At 44.2% G+C, this 16476-nt stretch overlaps 1 protein-coding gene across 4 annotated transcripts in view; it reads left to right on the forward strand.

The window, feature by feature from the left end:
- The first annotated feature begins 111 nt into the window (after positions 1-111).
- WDR6 (WD repeat domain 6) overlaps positions 112-16476 on the forward strand; it is a 23376-nt gene continuing 7011 nt past the window's right edge. For 2 of the 4 annotated variants that reach the window (XM_084840621.1, XM_084840618.1), the window contains exons 1-2: positions 112-256; positions 16327-16462. In XM_084840621.1, the coding sequence (XP_084696747.1) occupies positions 122-256; positions 16327-16462 (271 nt within the window). In that variant the 5' untranslated portion in view covers positions 112-121. Of the gene's footprint in view, positions 257-13215; positions 13720-13884; positions 14366-16326; positions 16463-16476 lie in introns of those variants that run through there. The other 2 variants (XM_084840620.1, XM_084840619.1) reach the window with 2 other exon arrangements.

Genomic DNA, 16476 nt, shown 5'->3' on the forward strand with positions numbered 1-16476 from the left:
CTAACTGAGAAGCCCAGAGGGCTGAGCTATAGTAGTTTGAGGCTTGGCTTCTCTCAGGAGTTGTTCATGGATTCTTGTCTTCTTACAGGTTGGGTTGGTGACCTAGATGAATATTCCTTACATGGAGGCTGCTTGGTCACTGAAGGAACCAAGTGGATCGCCAACAACTGGATCAATGTTGATCCCAACAAGAGGCGACAGCTCCAGTTCCAAGAGGAGATGGCTCGATATACAAGCAGTGAGGATGAGGACCAAAGTGAGTGGACCGTGGACAAATCCTACAGCAACGTACACGTAGAACTGTAGTGCTTGAAGGTGCCTCTTCATTGACTTGAAAGAAACCTTTTTTGCACTTGCCAGTTTCAGCCCTGTAACCCTCCACCTTTCCCCATCCCCACATATCTCCTCAGAGAACAGTAGTTGTATTCCAGCCTTGCATTTCTGACTAGACTACAGGAAGCAGAGACTGGATGGGTGCACGGTTCATAAATGTGGTCTGAGGGAGAACTGGTAATTGGGATACCGCAGGAGAAATGGCGATAGCTAGCTCTTTAGGCTACGGTTCACGCTTATATCTTTATTTAACGTCTGGCTTCGCTGCAAGAAGTTCTGGATCTCTGAGTGAGCCCCCCCCCCCCCCCGGCCTGTGCAGTCAGTCTTCAGGATTTTAACTCTTCTTCATCCTGAGCCATTTGTTGTACTGGAATGCTGTTCTTTTTCTTCTCCTCTAGCTGGCTTTGTAGCTGCATTCCTGGCACCAGCCTTTCTCTTCTGCAATCACAAGATCTCCACTCTCTGTGAGCAAGTGAGCTTGGGTCATGTGACTCAAGGGTCAGTAATTTACCGATCCAGATGGTAGTAAGATCCCACATCAGCTGTCACTACTGAGAATTGGAATACTTTTGCTTTGGCCTTGCAGCTCAGATCTCTGAAAATGTTCTGCTGCTCATTCTAGGTTGCTCTCTATAGAGTGTAGCCGTTGTTCTTAGCCTTTGCAGGCCCAGGTCTCCATCTTACACTGCACTCGTATGCATGTCTACTCAGATGTAAGCCTCATTGAATTCAATGAGGTTTATTCCCAGGTAAGTATGTAGAGGATTGCAGGCTTATGTACATAGTGATATAAGAGGAGCCTTGAGTAACTGTGTGTTAAGGAAGATGCAGGGGCTGGAATCATTCCAGGTGATTTCTAATGCTCATCATGAAGAATTCTTCTCAGGGTCAGACATGGTTCTGAATAAGGACATGGTTCTGAAATATTTATTGTGTTGACTATCAGGGAAAAAAGGGAAGTGTTCAAGTGTGAAATAGCAGCTGGTGTGCTGTACTTGTTGAGATTTTCATTTCAGTAACTTGATTTGCGTGCTTAGTTTCTTCAGTGTAAGTCTTTAGTATTTTTGCCCAAGAAATCTTCCATTCCATTAATTTTTTGGCTTGGGTCAGCAGCATTCTTGGCCATCCTCCTCCTTGCAGATAGATATCTACAGTATATGCAGATTGGAAGCAACTGAGTTCCTCAGTAATGAATGTCAGAAGAGCCCTGCTGGATCAAACCAAAGGTCCATCTAGGCCAGCATCCTGTTTCCTGCAGGGACCAGCCAGATGCCACTGGGAAGCCATACACACGAGGGCCATAGACCTCTTACCAGCAACAGACATTCAGCTGTATATTATCTCTGAACATGGAGGTTCCATATAGCTATCAGGTCTAGTAGCCATTTATAGACCAATCTTCCCTGAATTTGCCTAATCCCCTTTTAAGGCCATCTAAACTAGTGGTCATGTTAGGCCACATCTTGTGGCCGTGAATTCCATAAATCAATCGTGCATTGAGTCTAGAAGTATTTTCTTCAGTCCATTCTGAATTTTCTCTACCCCATGTATGATTTTATATACCTCTATTGTGTTCCCCTTTAGTTAACTTCCTTCAAAATTCGAAATAGGGAAGATACCCTCATAGGGAAGATACTGCAGCCCTCTGACCATATTTGTTTCCTCTCTCTCCACCTTTTCCAGCTCTACAATATCCATTTTGCGATTAGACTAACCAAAGAGGCTTTTCCCTATATCTGAACCTAAAAGACAAGTCATCCCTGGCCCCCTCCCTTATATTGACTTAGGGAGCAAAGCAGTGGCTGCTAGTCAGCAGCTAGATGGCCATAGGACATGTGGTTTTCCAGGAACCGACCTCGGGGCCCACACTCCAAGGTTGGTTCCCAGAGAACCAGCCTTCCCCCCTCCCTTCCACGCTGCCTTGCAAGCAGCGTGGAACAGCCCTGCACTCGGAAGAGGAGTGCAGAGCTGCCAAAATGGGGCATTCTGGGGGGGGGGGGGCATTCCAGGGCAGGAATATGTGTTGTCCAGGAGCCTCCTCCCCTGCTCCACCTTCCCGTGGCTAGATGTCAGGGTGGAAACTGAGCCAATAGAGCCCCAGAGCAGTTCTGATTCTGAGGAGGAACAGCAATCCGTGGGAGAGGAGCTCTCTCATTTCTCACAAGCACAGCAGCTGGCAGAGATTCCTCCTGCCAGCATTCCTGGGATAGATCATGACCCTGGCAGTGAGAGAGCGCTGGAGGGGGGCTTGCTGGACGCTCGGTGCAGACGCAGGGAGCGATGATAGATGGAGGGCACAGAAAGGAGGCGCACCACTCATTTGGTGCTCAAACCACAGTCGCGTCCCGAGAACCCAAGGGAAAGAGGGAGGATCTCTCCCTAGCCCATAGGTTCAGGGTCTTCCCGTGCAAACAGGGACCAACTGCCTTATCTGGAGCTTAGGCTACTTTGCTATCTTTCCCCAGTGCTGTTCCTTGCTATGTCGCTAGTGATTAGTATCTGAAAGAGTCATAAAATAATAAAGGAATAAAGTCTCGGAAAGAATCCTCATCGTCTGTGTCCTGAGTTGGCTATTGGTGGGGACTGCAAGAGGCAGCTAGGGCGCTCCTGACACTAGACAGCCGAAACCGGCTGTCTAACTGCAAATGCAGGGCAGGAGAAGCACGGAGGGAACGATCCCCTCCGTGCTTCTCCTGCCCTGCATTGGATAGGTGGTCACCTCTGAGTTTGGAGGCGGTTGCCTATCCCCATAGGATTGCACCCTTAATGATGTATTTCTTTCTAATGGGTGTCAATAATAAAGGGGGAGGGCAGTTGAAAAAGGAGATAGAGAAAGTGGAACTTCAGTGAAATACAGAGAAGATTCCTGTAGCCCTGTGTTGTGCCACGTAAGGCTCTTGGCTGTAGGCAAACACCTCCACTTCTGTTGAGAAAGCTGGGAGTAATTGCTTGGGTTTTTTGGTATCATCAAAAAAGGACTCCCTATGGCAAAATCCCCAAAGCAGTTTGATATCCTGAGTTAGGGCAAATTGCAGGTTTGGGCTGAAGCCATCACTGCTGAGAATTTGAATACTTTTGCTTTGGCCTTGCAGCTCAGAGTTTGAAAAATTATGTCCCTTAGGAAAACATCCACATTTAATCCACAGCACATTAATTTATCTATCATGTAGTTCACCAGGAAATTCCTGGGTCTTGATGCCCGTATTGAAAATTAATTTTGGCTGCCAAGTCCTGTTGAACAAATGGAAAGTCCATCCCCCTCCTGTTATTCCATGTGTGTTTTGTCCTGAAATGTTCCCTCCTGATGCCTTGAAATGTCTGAATTAGAGGAAGCTGCTTTTAAGGTGGCAGCCTTGTGGCTAGTGTTTTCCAGCCAGGTGCCTTTGCTGCTGTTCAAAGGCTGCTAAGTGGTGAAGTGTTTTCCATGCTGCAGGAAGTTGCCCTCCCCTTCCTACCTGGAAGGTCCCATCGAGGAAGAAATCTTAGTGTGGAATATTGATTGCTGTATATTGAGTCAGTTTGTGTCTGCAGCAAGTGAACTTCATTCCAAGGAACGAGTAGTGACCATGCATGCCTTTTTATTGGGTCCCAGACTGTTGCCTTAGAGGCCTGCACACGCTGTGACTCACCAGCCCAAACACAGCCCACCAGCCACATCTTGTGACCTGGCAATGGCATCCATGCCAACCCATGTTTTGGAATCCTGGGTGGATGACAAAACGAGAGGTTTATCGAGGTCCTGGTGGCTCATATTCAGCTTGGTGAGGTCACAAGTTGAGCAGGTCTGCCTCAGTATTAGCAGTGTGCTTTAGAATTGGGTGAAGTTAACAAGGCTTGTTACGACTACACAGCCCTGCCGGATGACCGGATCTCAGCCATCTGTAAAAGAAAAAGAAAAACCAGCCACCCAATCCTCAATGTGCTTGTAAGTTTCAGTGATTTCAGTGCAAGTTATTTTCATGAAGCATGCTTAGAATTTGAGCTTTACTGCAATCCTGAAAAAGTCTGGAAAAAACCTGAAGTAGCTGCTCTTCTGATAAGATACTGTGAGTAACCTGTTCCTTGAATGTTCTTGCTTTTCCAGGTGTGCCCTTGGTTCAGGAAAAGTTACAACTGAGCAGATAGTTTATTAGCCAGTTTAAAGTCCTTAGAGGTCCCCTTTCATTCGGTACTGCTGAAATGCAGAGAGGCTGAATGCAAAATAGTGGTTCATTCTGAACTAGGACTTTACTTTGCACCTTTTTACGTGTTTGTGTGTACGTGTTCTTGAGGGACTGTTTACCTCTTGCTTGTATTTCTGTTTTACTAGCAGAGACTAATATAGAAGAATGTAGGGGGTTTGTGTGATTTTAAGAAGTCTATCAATTGGATGAAGATGTGATGGCACTTTAAGGTCTACAAAAACAAAAGTCCCTGAGCCCGGAATGGGGAAGTGCTGTAGGCAGTTGCAGGGCTTGTGGATTGTCTGGTATCCAGCTCCCAGGAATGCACAGAGCTTGTTGGGGCTCAACCCCTGCACTGGAGCGGGGGAGGCAGCATCAACACAGTGGTTTGCTTTCTGAATCATGTTCTTAATGGTTCCAAAGGCATGACATGTGCATCCAAACCCATAACTTGAACCTCCTGCTAAACCTTAGCTAGTTTGAGTGACCTGATGTTGCCTGTTGCGTTAATAGGTTAGCAGTGGGTTTTGTATTTCTGTGTGTTCCCCACACTCCTGTTTCCCAGGAAGTTATATTTTCTTATTTAATATTTATTTAATTTATTGTGCCTCACACACAGATGCCAGGCTGTCTGTCTGCAAATAAAATATTGAAACCCATTTGTTGTCCATCCAGTTGCTTTTGGCTTCCTGTTCCTCATCTGGTGAGAGGCCTGTGCTTTCCAAAAATTACCAGTGTTCTCTATACCATCCATAGATGCTCTTGTTTTCTATGGGGCCCAACAACAAAAAGCCTCAGTTTATTAGTTTCTCGATGCCTAATATTGGCAGTCTTAAATGTTAAAGTGTAAGTAAAAAAACCTATTTCTCCTACGCAATCATCTTATTTTTTTTCTGGGTTCCTCTATAAGCATGATTGGGGTATGTGTGTTTTTTCCAATACTTTTTATTCTACTTTTTATCTTTATGAATGAAATAAAGAATACCAACAACATAATCACCATCTACAGTTTCCAACATTACAGTATTCTTTGGAGGACACAGCAACAACCAAAAAAACCAAAAAAGAAAATATAAAAAGAGAAGGAAAATGGAGAAAGAACAGGAAAACAAAGGGAACAAGAAAAAGTATTTTTAAAAAAGTTACATAAAAGGGTTAAATTTAAACTCCCTTAAACATAAACTTCAAGTATCACTCTACTTAAAAGATGATACCATTGCCAATATTATAATTCAGTACAGCCTAGGTAATCCATCTTATTTCAGTAACGTGTCCTCAGACTTATAGCAAGGAAACAGGTATACAATTATTTTCCCTTAGCCATAAAATGCTTTTCAACTAACATATAATGGTAAAGCTAAAATCAACCAACCAAGAATATTACTAATCATAGTCTCAAAATAATAATAATAATAATAATAATAATAATAATAATAATAATAATTAAAAGAAAAAGAAGGAAATTATTAAGGATAAAAGAAAAGAAAAAGCAACAACCATCACTAGGATATTTTATACTATCTATATTTTAGATAGTATCATTTCTAAATATATATATGAGTGTGTACATTTCTATACACCCATAAACCGAAATTTTATATACAGTATATCATGTCTATTATAAAAAAAAGGAGATAAAAGAAAATGGAAGGAAAAAAAACATGGATATATGTAAACAATCATCTCTGGCATACTGCCGGGATCTTGTAACCCAAACAGACTGACAAGCGATAATTATATATACATTCGCAGCTCATGGGACTGAAGAAGATGTCTCCCATGTTTTACCAACAAGCCAAGCTTCCGCCATTTCATGATTTAAAAACTTTTTCATCTGGCCTTCAAAGAGAATGCAAAATGTGGCAGGGTATTTTATGTGATATTGTAAATTCATTTGTCTTGCCTGATTTCTTGCCTTAGTGAATTGCCTTCTTTTATCAGCGATTTCTTTAGTGTAATCCGGAAATGGCGTAACTTTATCTCGTTTTGGCCCAAAAGATCTCCGCCCTCTCTTGCCAAGTGCAGGATGTAATTTTTTGTAGAAACTCTTGCGAACTGAACTATAACAGTAACAGCAGACCCTTTAACACTACGCACTGGACTTGGAACACAGAATGCATGCTCAGTGTCAAGTAAATAATCAGATGGCAAAGCAAGTAGTTCATGCAGGAATTTATCCAAGAATTTAGACAGGCTTACATCAGTGGGTAGTTCTTTGACACCAGTAATACATAGGTTCGCTCTTCGAGTGGGTAGGTTCGCTCTTCGAGTGAGTGCTTCCAGTTGAGAGATTCTAGTACACAGGATATTATAAGAAGCTTGCATTGCAATCTCTTGAGATGACACCGATCTTGCAGATCAACAATTTTCGACTCCGTCTTGCAGAGAAGTATTAATTGGGTCCACAGCCCCTTGAAGGGCAGTAATGGAATCTTGGATTGTATCCAATCTCTTAGCCTGTTCTGACAGTTGAAAAGACAAAATTTTTATCAGAGCAAGCAGCTCCTCTATGTTTCCACCATTTCTAGGAGCCTTTGCCAAGGGAGGTGTGGGGCGGTGGTGGTGGTCCGTTCCTTTTTTCCTTCCCTTTGATGTTGCCATCCTTCTCCTTAAACCAGAGCTTTCCAAACTTTTCATGTTGGTGACAAACTTTTTAGACATGCATCATTTCGTGACACGGTAATTCAGTTTTACTAGCAAACCGAAGGTTAAACGAGCCCGTTATAAGAGATACGGACACATACATAAATTGTAATAACGAAATGTATGGGGATACAACATATCTCATGAAAACCTTTCATTTATATTTTTAAAAATATATGATTTGTAAGATAACATACATTGTTGTCATTTATGAGTAACAGTATGTAAATATGTGCAAGAATTTTAAGAAGTTGAATAACACCAATAACTACTTACCATTTTAATGGGATGTATGAAGTTGATGGGACAAACACAGCTTTTCAATATTTGGTGGAATATTAGATAAAGACACTCGCATTTCATCATCAAGCATTTTGAAGCTTCCACATTTCAGTGTCTTTAAGCTTGCCATCGTTGAAAAGAATACTTCACAAATGTATGTAGTAGAAAACTGCAGAAGAATTTTTAACGCTTTTTTAGCTATGTTTGGATGCATTTTTTAAATGCGAATCCAAAAGCTAAGTCACCCTGTTCATGCATCATTAACAGATTTCGATCATTTTTTATGTCAGCTAATTCTTCAATAAGTGAAAAATTGCTCGTTGCAGTTGAAAGAAATGGATTTCTGATCCAATCATAGTCTTGGATTTCAACATTTGGGAAGTAATGATGAACTTTCTCTCTGAGCAATGTTAAATGGTCAACAATTAGCGAGCTGATATCACATTTTAGCTGGCACTCAACAGTTTTGGAAAACATTTCAAAATTTCCTTCTTTCACTTTCCTTTTCCAAATTGCTATTTTGTCTCTCGTAGCACAAAGTTTATCTACCACTGTTAAGATATTTTCTCCTTTTCCTTGCATACTGGTGTTGATTTTATTCAAATGTTCAAATATGTCAGCAAGATATGCCAATTTTGTGCACCAAAGTTTGCTTTGAATTAGATCACAGAATTCATTTTGCTGATTTTCCTCAAAAAGTTTAAGCATCATTTCCCTCAGTTCATATACACAACAAAGCACTTGACCTCCTGAGAGCCAACAAACTTCTGTGTGTAGTAGAAGCTTTTTAAACCTTGCCCCCATGTCTTCACAAATATGAGCAAATAATCTTGATTGAAGAGGTCTACTTTTAATGTAACTGACCATGTGAACCACTTTGTCCAAAACTTTTCTTAATTCATTTCCAATGGTTTGTGTGACTAGTGCTTCACGATGTAAAAAGCAATGAGTAATTATAATATTTTCATTCTCTTTCTGTGCTAAAGCTATAAAACCTTTTGTGGAACCAACCATTGAGGGTGCACCATCTGTGCATATTCCTACACAATTTAACCATTGCAAAGTATTTTCCTTCATGAAGCAATCTAAAGTTTTAACTACATCTTCACCTCTAGTTCTCATTGGAAGTTCTAGACAACACAAGAATTGCTCAATAATTCTGTCAGTATGAATGAAATGTATAAAAACCAGTAATTGTGCTAACCCACTGACATCTGTTGCTTCATCTAATTGCAATGTAAAGATCATATTATCGTCTTGAAAAATATCCTTCATTTGCTGCTTAATGTCATCAGACATGTCTTGAATATGTCTTTCGATCGTGTTATCTGCCAAAGGGATTTTATTAACTTCTATCTCAAATTCGGGTCCAAACAATGTTCGAACAATAGCACAGCAAGATTCCTTGATGGTGGTTTCGGCAATAGTGTGTGGGTCCTTGTTTTTGGCAATTATTTGAGCAACCAAGTAACTTGCCTTTTGAGCTTTCTCTGATGTCTTCATTCTCTTTGTGAATGATGCAGACTGCTTCTTTATAGATTTTGAAAGCTCAATAAAGTATTCTACTGGTTTTTCTGACAAATGACAGTGTTTTGAGGTAAAATGACGCTTTAATTTATTTGGTACCATACTTTCATTTGCAAGTATATCCCCACAAACTAAACACTGGGGACAAGGATTGTTTTCATTACCAGAAAATGTGAACCCCCGTTTCATATAATCTTTACTGTATAAACAAGGCTTGGATATTTTTCCTTTACACTTCTTACGTACTAATACAGACTGTTCAACAGTTGATTCTTGTGTAGTTTCCCCTATAGCGGCTACATTTTGTTCATTGCAAACGTCATCTTCACCAGCTTGCCTTTTCTTAATTAGAAATGTATCCATTTTACGGGTAATTCAACTGCAATTTAATGAATAAATCTATGCGAACTTATTTCTAGGTTTTAGCATTAACTAAATATGAAAATACAGGACTGTTTTTAGCGCTTATCTTTCTGTTTTTTCTTATGAAAATAACAGCACCTGCGCTCCACTCCCACAGTGATAAAGTGAGATAAAGATAGGAATCAGGACCAGGAGAAAATGTGAAAAATAAACAAAATGAACTAAAGTATTTACAATACATATTAGGACACATAGGTCCAGGTAGGAGCTCAGCTGCAAAAACACATGAAGTAGAGAAGCAAAAGTCCAACAAAAATGGTATAAATATATATGTCTGAATACAAAGCTATATTGCTGTAAATATTTGCAATGCCTATGTCCAGAGTCCAGTTCCAGCACTCTCCAGTGGTACACTGCCGGTGGGTGGTTAATCCACGATTACAGCAGAGTAAAAATAAATGGCAGAAATCAAATTATAAGTGCCATGTGGTGGGTGGCTTGCTGTTTGCCACATTGGGTTTGGGAGGGTGGCCTCCCTTCAGCCAGCAGCAGGTGGGTTGACTGGGTGACAGCTTGCAGCTGCGCTCGCCTGGGTGATTGGGAGCACGCTGATTCTGAGGCTTCTGGGCTCCACTGAGCTCCGTTCCGACTGGCCAAGATGGCGGACGGCCCGCTCGGTGCAGTCCCAGGCAACGTTTCCACCCATGTGCTACTCTGGTCCGGCCACGCAGCAGTGCTGTGCAGAAGTCCGCGAAGGGCATGCTCAAAACCTCGCAGGGCTGGTGGCTGCTGCCACTTCTCCTCGCCAGTGTCGGCCAAGCTCTGCTCCCAGGGCAGCACCTCCCCTCCCCTCTCTTCGCCCCGCGCCTCTACCTCGCCGTACCGCTCCAACACTGCCAATCACGTGCGTCCTACGTCAAGACACCACATAATCCTAAAGCAGCTATTGTTAAAGCAGCTAACCCTTGGCTGCTAAGGCTTAGCTGCTTTAACATTAGCTGCTTTAGGAAGTTCCGGGGGAGGGGCCAAGGGAAACACACGCGAGTAAGGGAGCTCCATGGGTGGCCTTCCGCACAATTTTCTGCATTTCGCGCAACACACCTACACGCTGCCGCTGACACACTAATGCGTCGCGGCACAGTTTGGAAAGCTCTGTTTTAAAAGCTGTTTGAGATAGCATCCCACGGAGCTGCCACAGAATGCTGCCAGGGTGACATTGGCTCCAACCGGGATTGGGGTTTTTTTTAAAGCTGTGATTCTTGCCATTTTTGTTTGACGTTCTGTGAAACCATTAAAATTGTAAAAGCTTTAATACAATCAGATGCAGCTTTTTCTCATGAAGGATAAGATCTCTACTGAATGTTATCTGGCTCCACAATCCAACCTTTGGAGCAAATGCTTGCTTCATAGGCCTTGATTGTTAGCTGTGACCTAGTGTTGAAAACACTAAGCTAAACACTAAACATAAAAAAATAAGCTCAACACTAAACATAAAAATAAACTTTGAATATATTTTAGATGCTGTTATCCAGGAGTATCACTGGCCTTAGCACCTTCCATACCCCTCAGCTATGAGGCATATCCATGTCTTATTCCTCCTTTCACAGTTATCTCCCATGTTTTATATGGGCAGAAAAGAGGGGAAACCCTTTCACGCCATTTCCTGCATACTGTCCTCTCAAGGATACACCAAAATTTCTCAGCCTTTCCTTGCCAGTCTACATACTGTTTTATATCAGTGCTGCAATGTCTGACTGACACGGCACGCTACGTATACCCCAACCCATTATCCTGCTATTTCCACCTCAATATTCTTTTTCCCGGACCACATTTACAATGGTTTCTCCAGTTACTGTGGCTTCTTTGTGCTTCTGAAGTTACATGTGCTCCAATTTGTTTTCTGCAGAGAAAAAACTATCATGGTGTTTGTGAACCAATGTTTGCTTAACAGGAAATCCAGACTTCTAACATACTTTCTCCAGCACCTCAGATCCCAGAAAGTACATCTGTTAAACAACCCAGGAATTGGTATGGCCACACAGGAGCAAGGGTGCTGCCGCTTTGGATCAGCTTTTCAAAACAACCCTACACATAGATAATTAGACCTTTTTCCAGTAGCTCCCACTCAACACAGCTGTAACAAGACCTAGGTTCCTGGAATCCATATAGGGCCTGAAAAGTCAGCCCCTTCAGCTAGCAGCAGGAAGCCCACTTGTGGAGCAGCCCCTGGAAAAGTTTGGGCCCTATTCAATGGGTATTCACCCACAGTAGGTGCTGTTGCAAGATGGGGACCATGTGCTACTGTCTGGAGAGAAAGCATGATTCACCATTTCTGCCCACTCACCCCCTCTCTGTAGGTGGCACAGAAGAGAGGACTGGGTCCAATCCCTGAGGCTGCAGTGCCTGGACCAGGGATGGGAAACTTGTGGCCTTCCAGATGTGTTGGCCTACAATCTCCATGAGCACATAGCCAATGGTGAAGGACGATGGGAGTTGTAGGCCAAAGCACCTGGAGGGCCACAAGTTGCCCACCCCTGGTCTAGAGCAGTGGTCTCCAAACTTTTTTGATTGCGCAGCCCTATCAGTAAAAATTTTTGAGCATGCACCCCCAATATATGTAAATTTATTTATAATTGATATACATGTACTAGTGTACTGATGTATTATGTACATTATAAAATACACACAAAAACCAGAAATTAAAAAAGGATGAGATAAAGATAAACAATATTTTAAAAATCATTTATTTATTAACGGTATAAAAACCCTTTTTGCTGTCACGAAAAAAGTTAATATTTTTTAGGGGAGCAATGTGATTGAAGGTGCTTCATTATTTTTGAAAATCTTGGGTTAACCCTTTGTGATACAGCAATTTGAAGGCCTGGTTCTAAGTTCAGTTATTTCAATACTTGGTTTTAATGGCTGCCACAGCTGAAAAAGACACCTCACAAAGACACGTAGATCCAAATGGAAGAAGTGCATCATTGGCTGCGCTTACTAAATCATGATACTCATTTTTTAATCCCATCCACCAATTATGTGAAGAATTTTGTTGAAATTCAGGAGGAAGACTTCCATCTTCCCTGATGTCAATCAGTTGTTTCTGCAAACTAATCAGAAGGTGTTGCATTTTTATATTTTTAACAAATGGGTTCAAAACCCACTGAAATCTTTTGTTTGGAAGATTTTTAAACAGATTAGAAAATTCAGTTTCCAAGTTTTTAAAGTGTGCAGATATGAGTTTTTAGAATACGCACATCGGTTTTGGCAACAAAATCACATACCAATGGAAACATTTCCAAACATCCATTTTCAAAATACTCTATAGCATGAGTTTCTTTCGAAAAGCAGTTACTTTCTCACACATGGTTAAAATGTCACCTTTACCTTGAATGGACAGACTGTTGTTTATTTTTTTCAAAAATATCTCCTAGGTCGCTTACTACTGACAACCACTTGTCATCATAGAAAAGGTGAGCAAATTTGCCCTCCTTCAGCAGGATGGCAGCTGCTCCTGTGCCATGGCCAAGCAAGTAACGGCACCTTCCTCTGTCGTGCCTGGCAGAGACTGGCACAGTTGCTCTCGGTTAGGACTGGAGCCGAGGGAGAAATGCCACGGGGCTTCCCTCTCAGGTCCTGTCCCATTCTGCTGCCTTTGCCGCCGCCACTGCCATCATTACACACAATGGCAGCTCGTCGGAGCAGCAGGAGGCTGCTCAATTATCAGGCGGCTCCTGCACCCCAATGGATCATCTTGTCCACCCCCTGGGGTGCACACACCCCACTTTGGAGGCCACCGGTCTAGCGCGTGGGTGAGGAACCTCTGGCCCATGGGCCAAATTTGGCTCACCAGGCCTCCCCAGCCTCTAGAGAAGCCTCACCCCCCTTCCCAAAGCCCCGCCCCGCCCCCGAGAAGGAGGGAAGGGGTGGGAGAGCAGCGCCCGGGAAGGCTGCAACTTCAAGGAGCGCTCCTTGAGGCTGCTGCGCAGTCGCCTTCGCTCCCCCGCTCGCTTTTCCCCGACTGGGGGAGCGCAGCGGGCTCCGCACTGAGCCAGCGGCAGGAGGCGCCCTCTCTGGCAGGCCGGCGGGGGTCAAACCCCAGGGGGAAGCGCCGTTCTCCAGCCAATTCCAGGTTGCCGCCATGACAGGAGCGGCGGGGGCAGCTGGGCGGGGCAGAGCAACCCCGTCGCTCCACTTCGCAGAAGCCGGGGCAGCTCCACGGCCTCGCCGCGCCTTTAGGAGCGCCGCGTGTCGCCTCGCCGCCCCTTGGCGATAACCGACTCTCGGGCCTCGGCCAGAACCGCCTCAGCAGCCGCGGGCCAGTCGCGTCCCTCCGAAGACCGGAAACTAGGACGACGCCTCCTGATTGGCGCAGGAGCCGTGGCGGGCGCGCTGCCGTGCGCGCGAGGTAAGAGGGCGGCGCTTCTTCCGCCCTCGGCGCTGAGTGAGGCGGCTGGCGCGCGGCTCGCCGCCTCGCGCTTCGAGCTCCGCGCGGGGCACCCTGGGTGCCCCCCATTAGTCTCACGAAACTGTGCCGCGCTCCCTACCCCGCCCCCGCCCTGCGGCCCCCGGTGGGCCGCGGCGGGGGAAGCCGTTCAGGCGCGCCGCCCTCGCCCTGCCAAATAAGTGCCCCAGAACACGCAGCGAACGTGTGTTCCAGACGCGTCTGCTGCCCTTTCGAATAGGGCAGCTTTGTGCAAACCTGGAGCCCTCCAGGTGTTTTGGAGTACAACTCCCAGCGTCGCCCAACAGTGGCTGTGCTGTCTGGGGCGGATGGGAGTTGAAGTTCAGAATATCTGGCGGGCACCAGGTTGGGGAAGGGTGGAATAGCCCCTGAAGATGATGGTGGACTCCAGTTCCATCAGCCCCAGACACCACGGTCAGGGATTATGGGGATTGTGGCCCAACATCTGAAACTTCACCCCTACGTTACAATGTATAGCTGCTATCTTCACCGTTATATGACTCCATAAATGTGCATCTGTGTCCTCTCCTCCCTCTCCTGCAAGCAGACTCTAGTCCACCAAGGCTTATGCCACATTAAACATTACTTTGTGAGTGATCACTAATTATTTTACAAACATGTAAGCGTATCACTGTCTGAATTTCTTGCATTGCTTTCTTTTCTGACTTTGCTGTTTGCAGTTTTCTCCTCCCTGGACTCTTGTCCACAAAAGCGTATGCCATAGTAAATTCTTTAAGGTCCCCACAAGCCTCGTCACTGTTTTCATAATAAATGTGTTAGGGTGGAATCCTATGCATGTTTAGACAGAAAAAAAAGTCTACAACTCTGAGCATCCCACACCCAACATGGCTGACTGGAAAATGCTGGAAATTATAGGACTTTTCTGTCTAAACATGCATAGGATTGTATTGTTATATTGTGGTTTTAATGTTCTGTATATTTTAAATTGTTTTATTGTGTGTTGTTTGGATTTAATTTTTGTGAACCGCCCAGAGAGCTTCGGCTATTGGGCGGTATAGAAATGAAATTAAATAAATAAATAAATAAATAGGATTGCGCCCTTAGTCTTAAATGTGCCACATTGTGTTTGGTGCAACAGACTAACACAGCTACACCTCTGGAAATGGATTGTCTGTTATTCTCTTGTGCCCATCTCCTTTTGCTGTCCCTAGATGTTTAAATGGGCAAACTTCAGGCTTGTCGGATTTTTATTATTATTTTTTTTACTAGAACCCCAAGTTCCACCAGCCAGGGCCAAATGCAAAAAAAATAATAAAGCATTTAGAATTAAAGAATAGGATGATGCTTCGGAGCACATTCAGAGCGTAGGAATTTCTTTTTCCCCACTTTTCGCACCTAAATTAGATTACTGAAATGGAGAGAGCTTGGAGTAGGTAGATGTTATTGCTAGGCAATGTCTGGCTTTGAGGAAACTTCTGACAGAGCTAAATTGTGCTTCCAACCACTCCTAAAAGCAGCCTTTCCCTTTAAGTAAGGTCAGTGAGAAAACCCCTTCACACAGCATCATAGAAGAAGAGCTATGCTGGACCAGACCAAAGGCCTATTTCATGGAGCATTCTGTTCCTACCAGATGATTATGCAAAGTCCATAAGCAGGACATGAGTGCAACAGCCCCCAATTTGCTTGTCCTGGTCTGTTAAGATCAGTTTATGATCACATGGAGAGACCCTTAATTTACCAAGCACTTTGCGGATTTCATCTTCACAACAGCCTAGTAAAGTTTTGTTGGTCGTTATTCCCATTGTACAGGCTAGGGAAGGGGTGGAGAGCATGTGGCATTGCAGATATTGCTGGACTAGAGTTCCCATCATTCCTGCCCACTGGCCATGCTGGTTGGTTCCCTGCCCTTGGATTCGGGTTTAAGGTCAACAGAATCCAACTTGCCCAGAGCCATCCTGTGAGTCTTCAACTGAACTAGGATTTGAACAGAGGGCTCTCTGCTTGAGCTCCTGAAGAGGATTACATTCACTCACTTTAGCTTAGCAGGTGCCGTCTCATTCCTGTGTAAGCTGTGTGGGTGGAGAGGTTAGTACCTGGTGACATTGGCATACTAACGAAAGATGGAAGCCTGACACCGTATCTGCTGGACCATGCTGATTCTACCTGGACTGGTCCTCCTGTAGTTCTAGATCAGGGGTGCAGATCCAGCCCTCTGGGCTCCCCAAAAGGCCACGACCCCTTCCCTTTCCCTGAGCCACCAATTGTTTGGTGGTTTCTGGCTTTTGTGCACTTTTTATCTGTTCTAAAGGGTTACAATTCCTCTCCTAAAGCTTAGTTACTGGCAGAGAGAGCGTTAAGCTAAAATATGCTGGTATTTTTGCCCCGCCCCCTTTTGCCTTCATCCCTGCCCACCACTGGAATGTCCCCCCCCCCCCGGTTCTCTGAAATGGAATTTGACTCTAGGGCTGAAAGAGGTTCTGCACCCTTGCAGGATAATTCCTGTTCTCTAAGTCAAAAGGGAGTTTACTCTGGTTCACCAACTCAAATCGGTGTCTATCTGCAGCATTGCTTACAGTTTCTTTCCTTCAGATGTCTGCACACCCTTATGAAAGCGGGAGAGAATTGACAGGGTTCCTCACCTCCCATCCTTGTGCAGCAATGGAAACAGAATTGCTACTGGCCCCTATCACTGCTCTGGAGATTGTGAGAGATCATCTTGTGGCAGGTGGGTATCTTGCT

Source organism: Heloderma suspectum, chromosome 2 (assembly GCF_057233095.1).
Source record: "Heloderma suspectum isolate Gila_16-S chromosome 2, 16-S_ref, whole genome shotgun sequence".
Taxonomy (NCBI): domain Eukaryota; kingdom Metazoa; phylum Chordata; class Lepidosauria; order Squamata; family Helodermatidae; genus Heloderma; species Heloderma suspectum.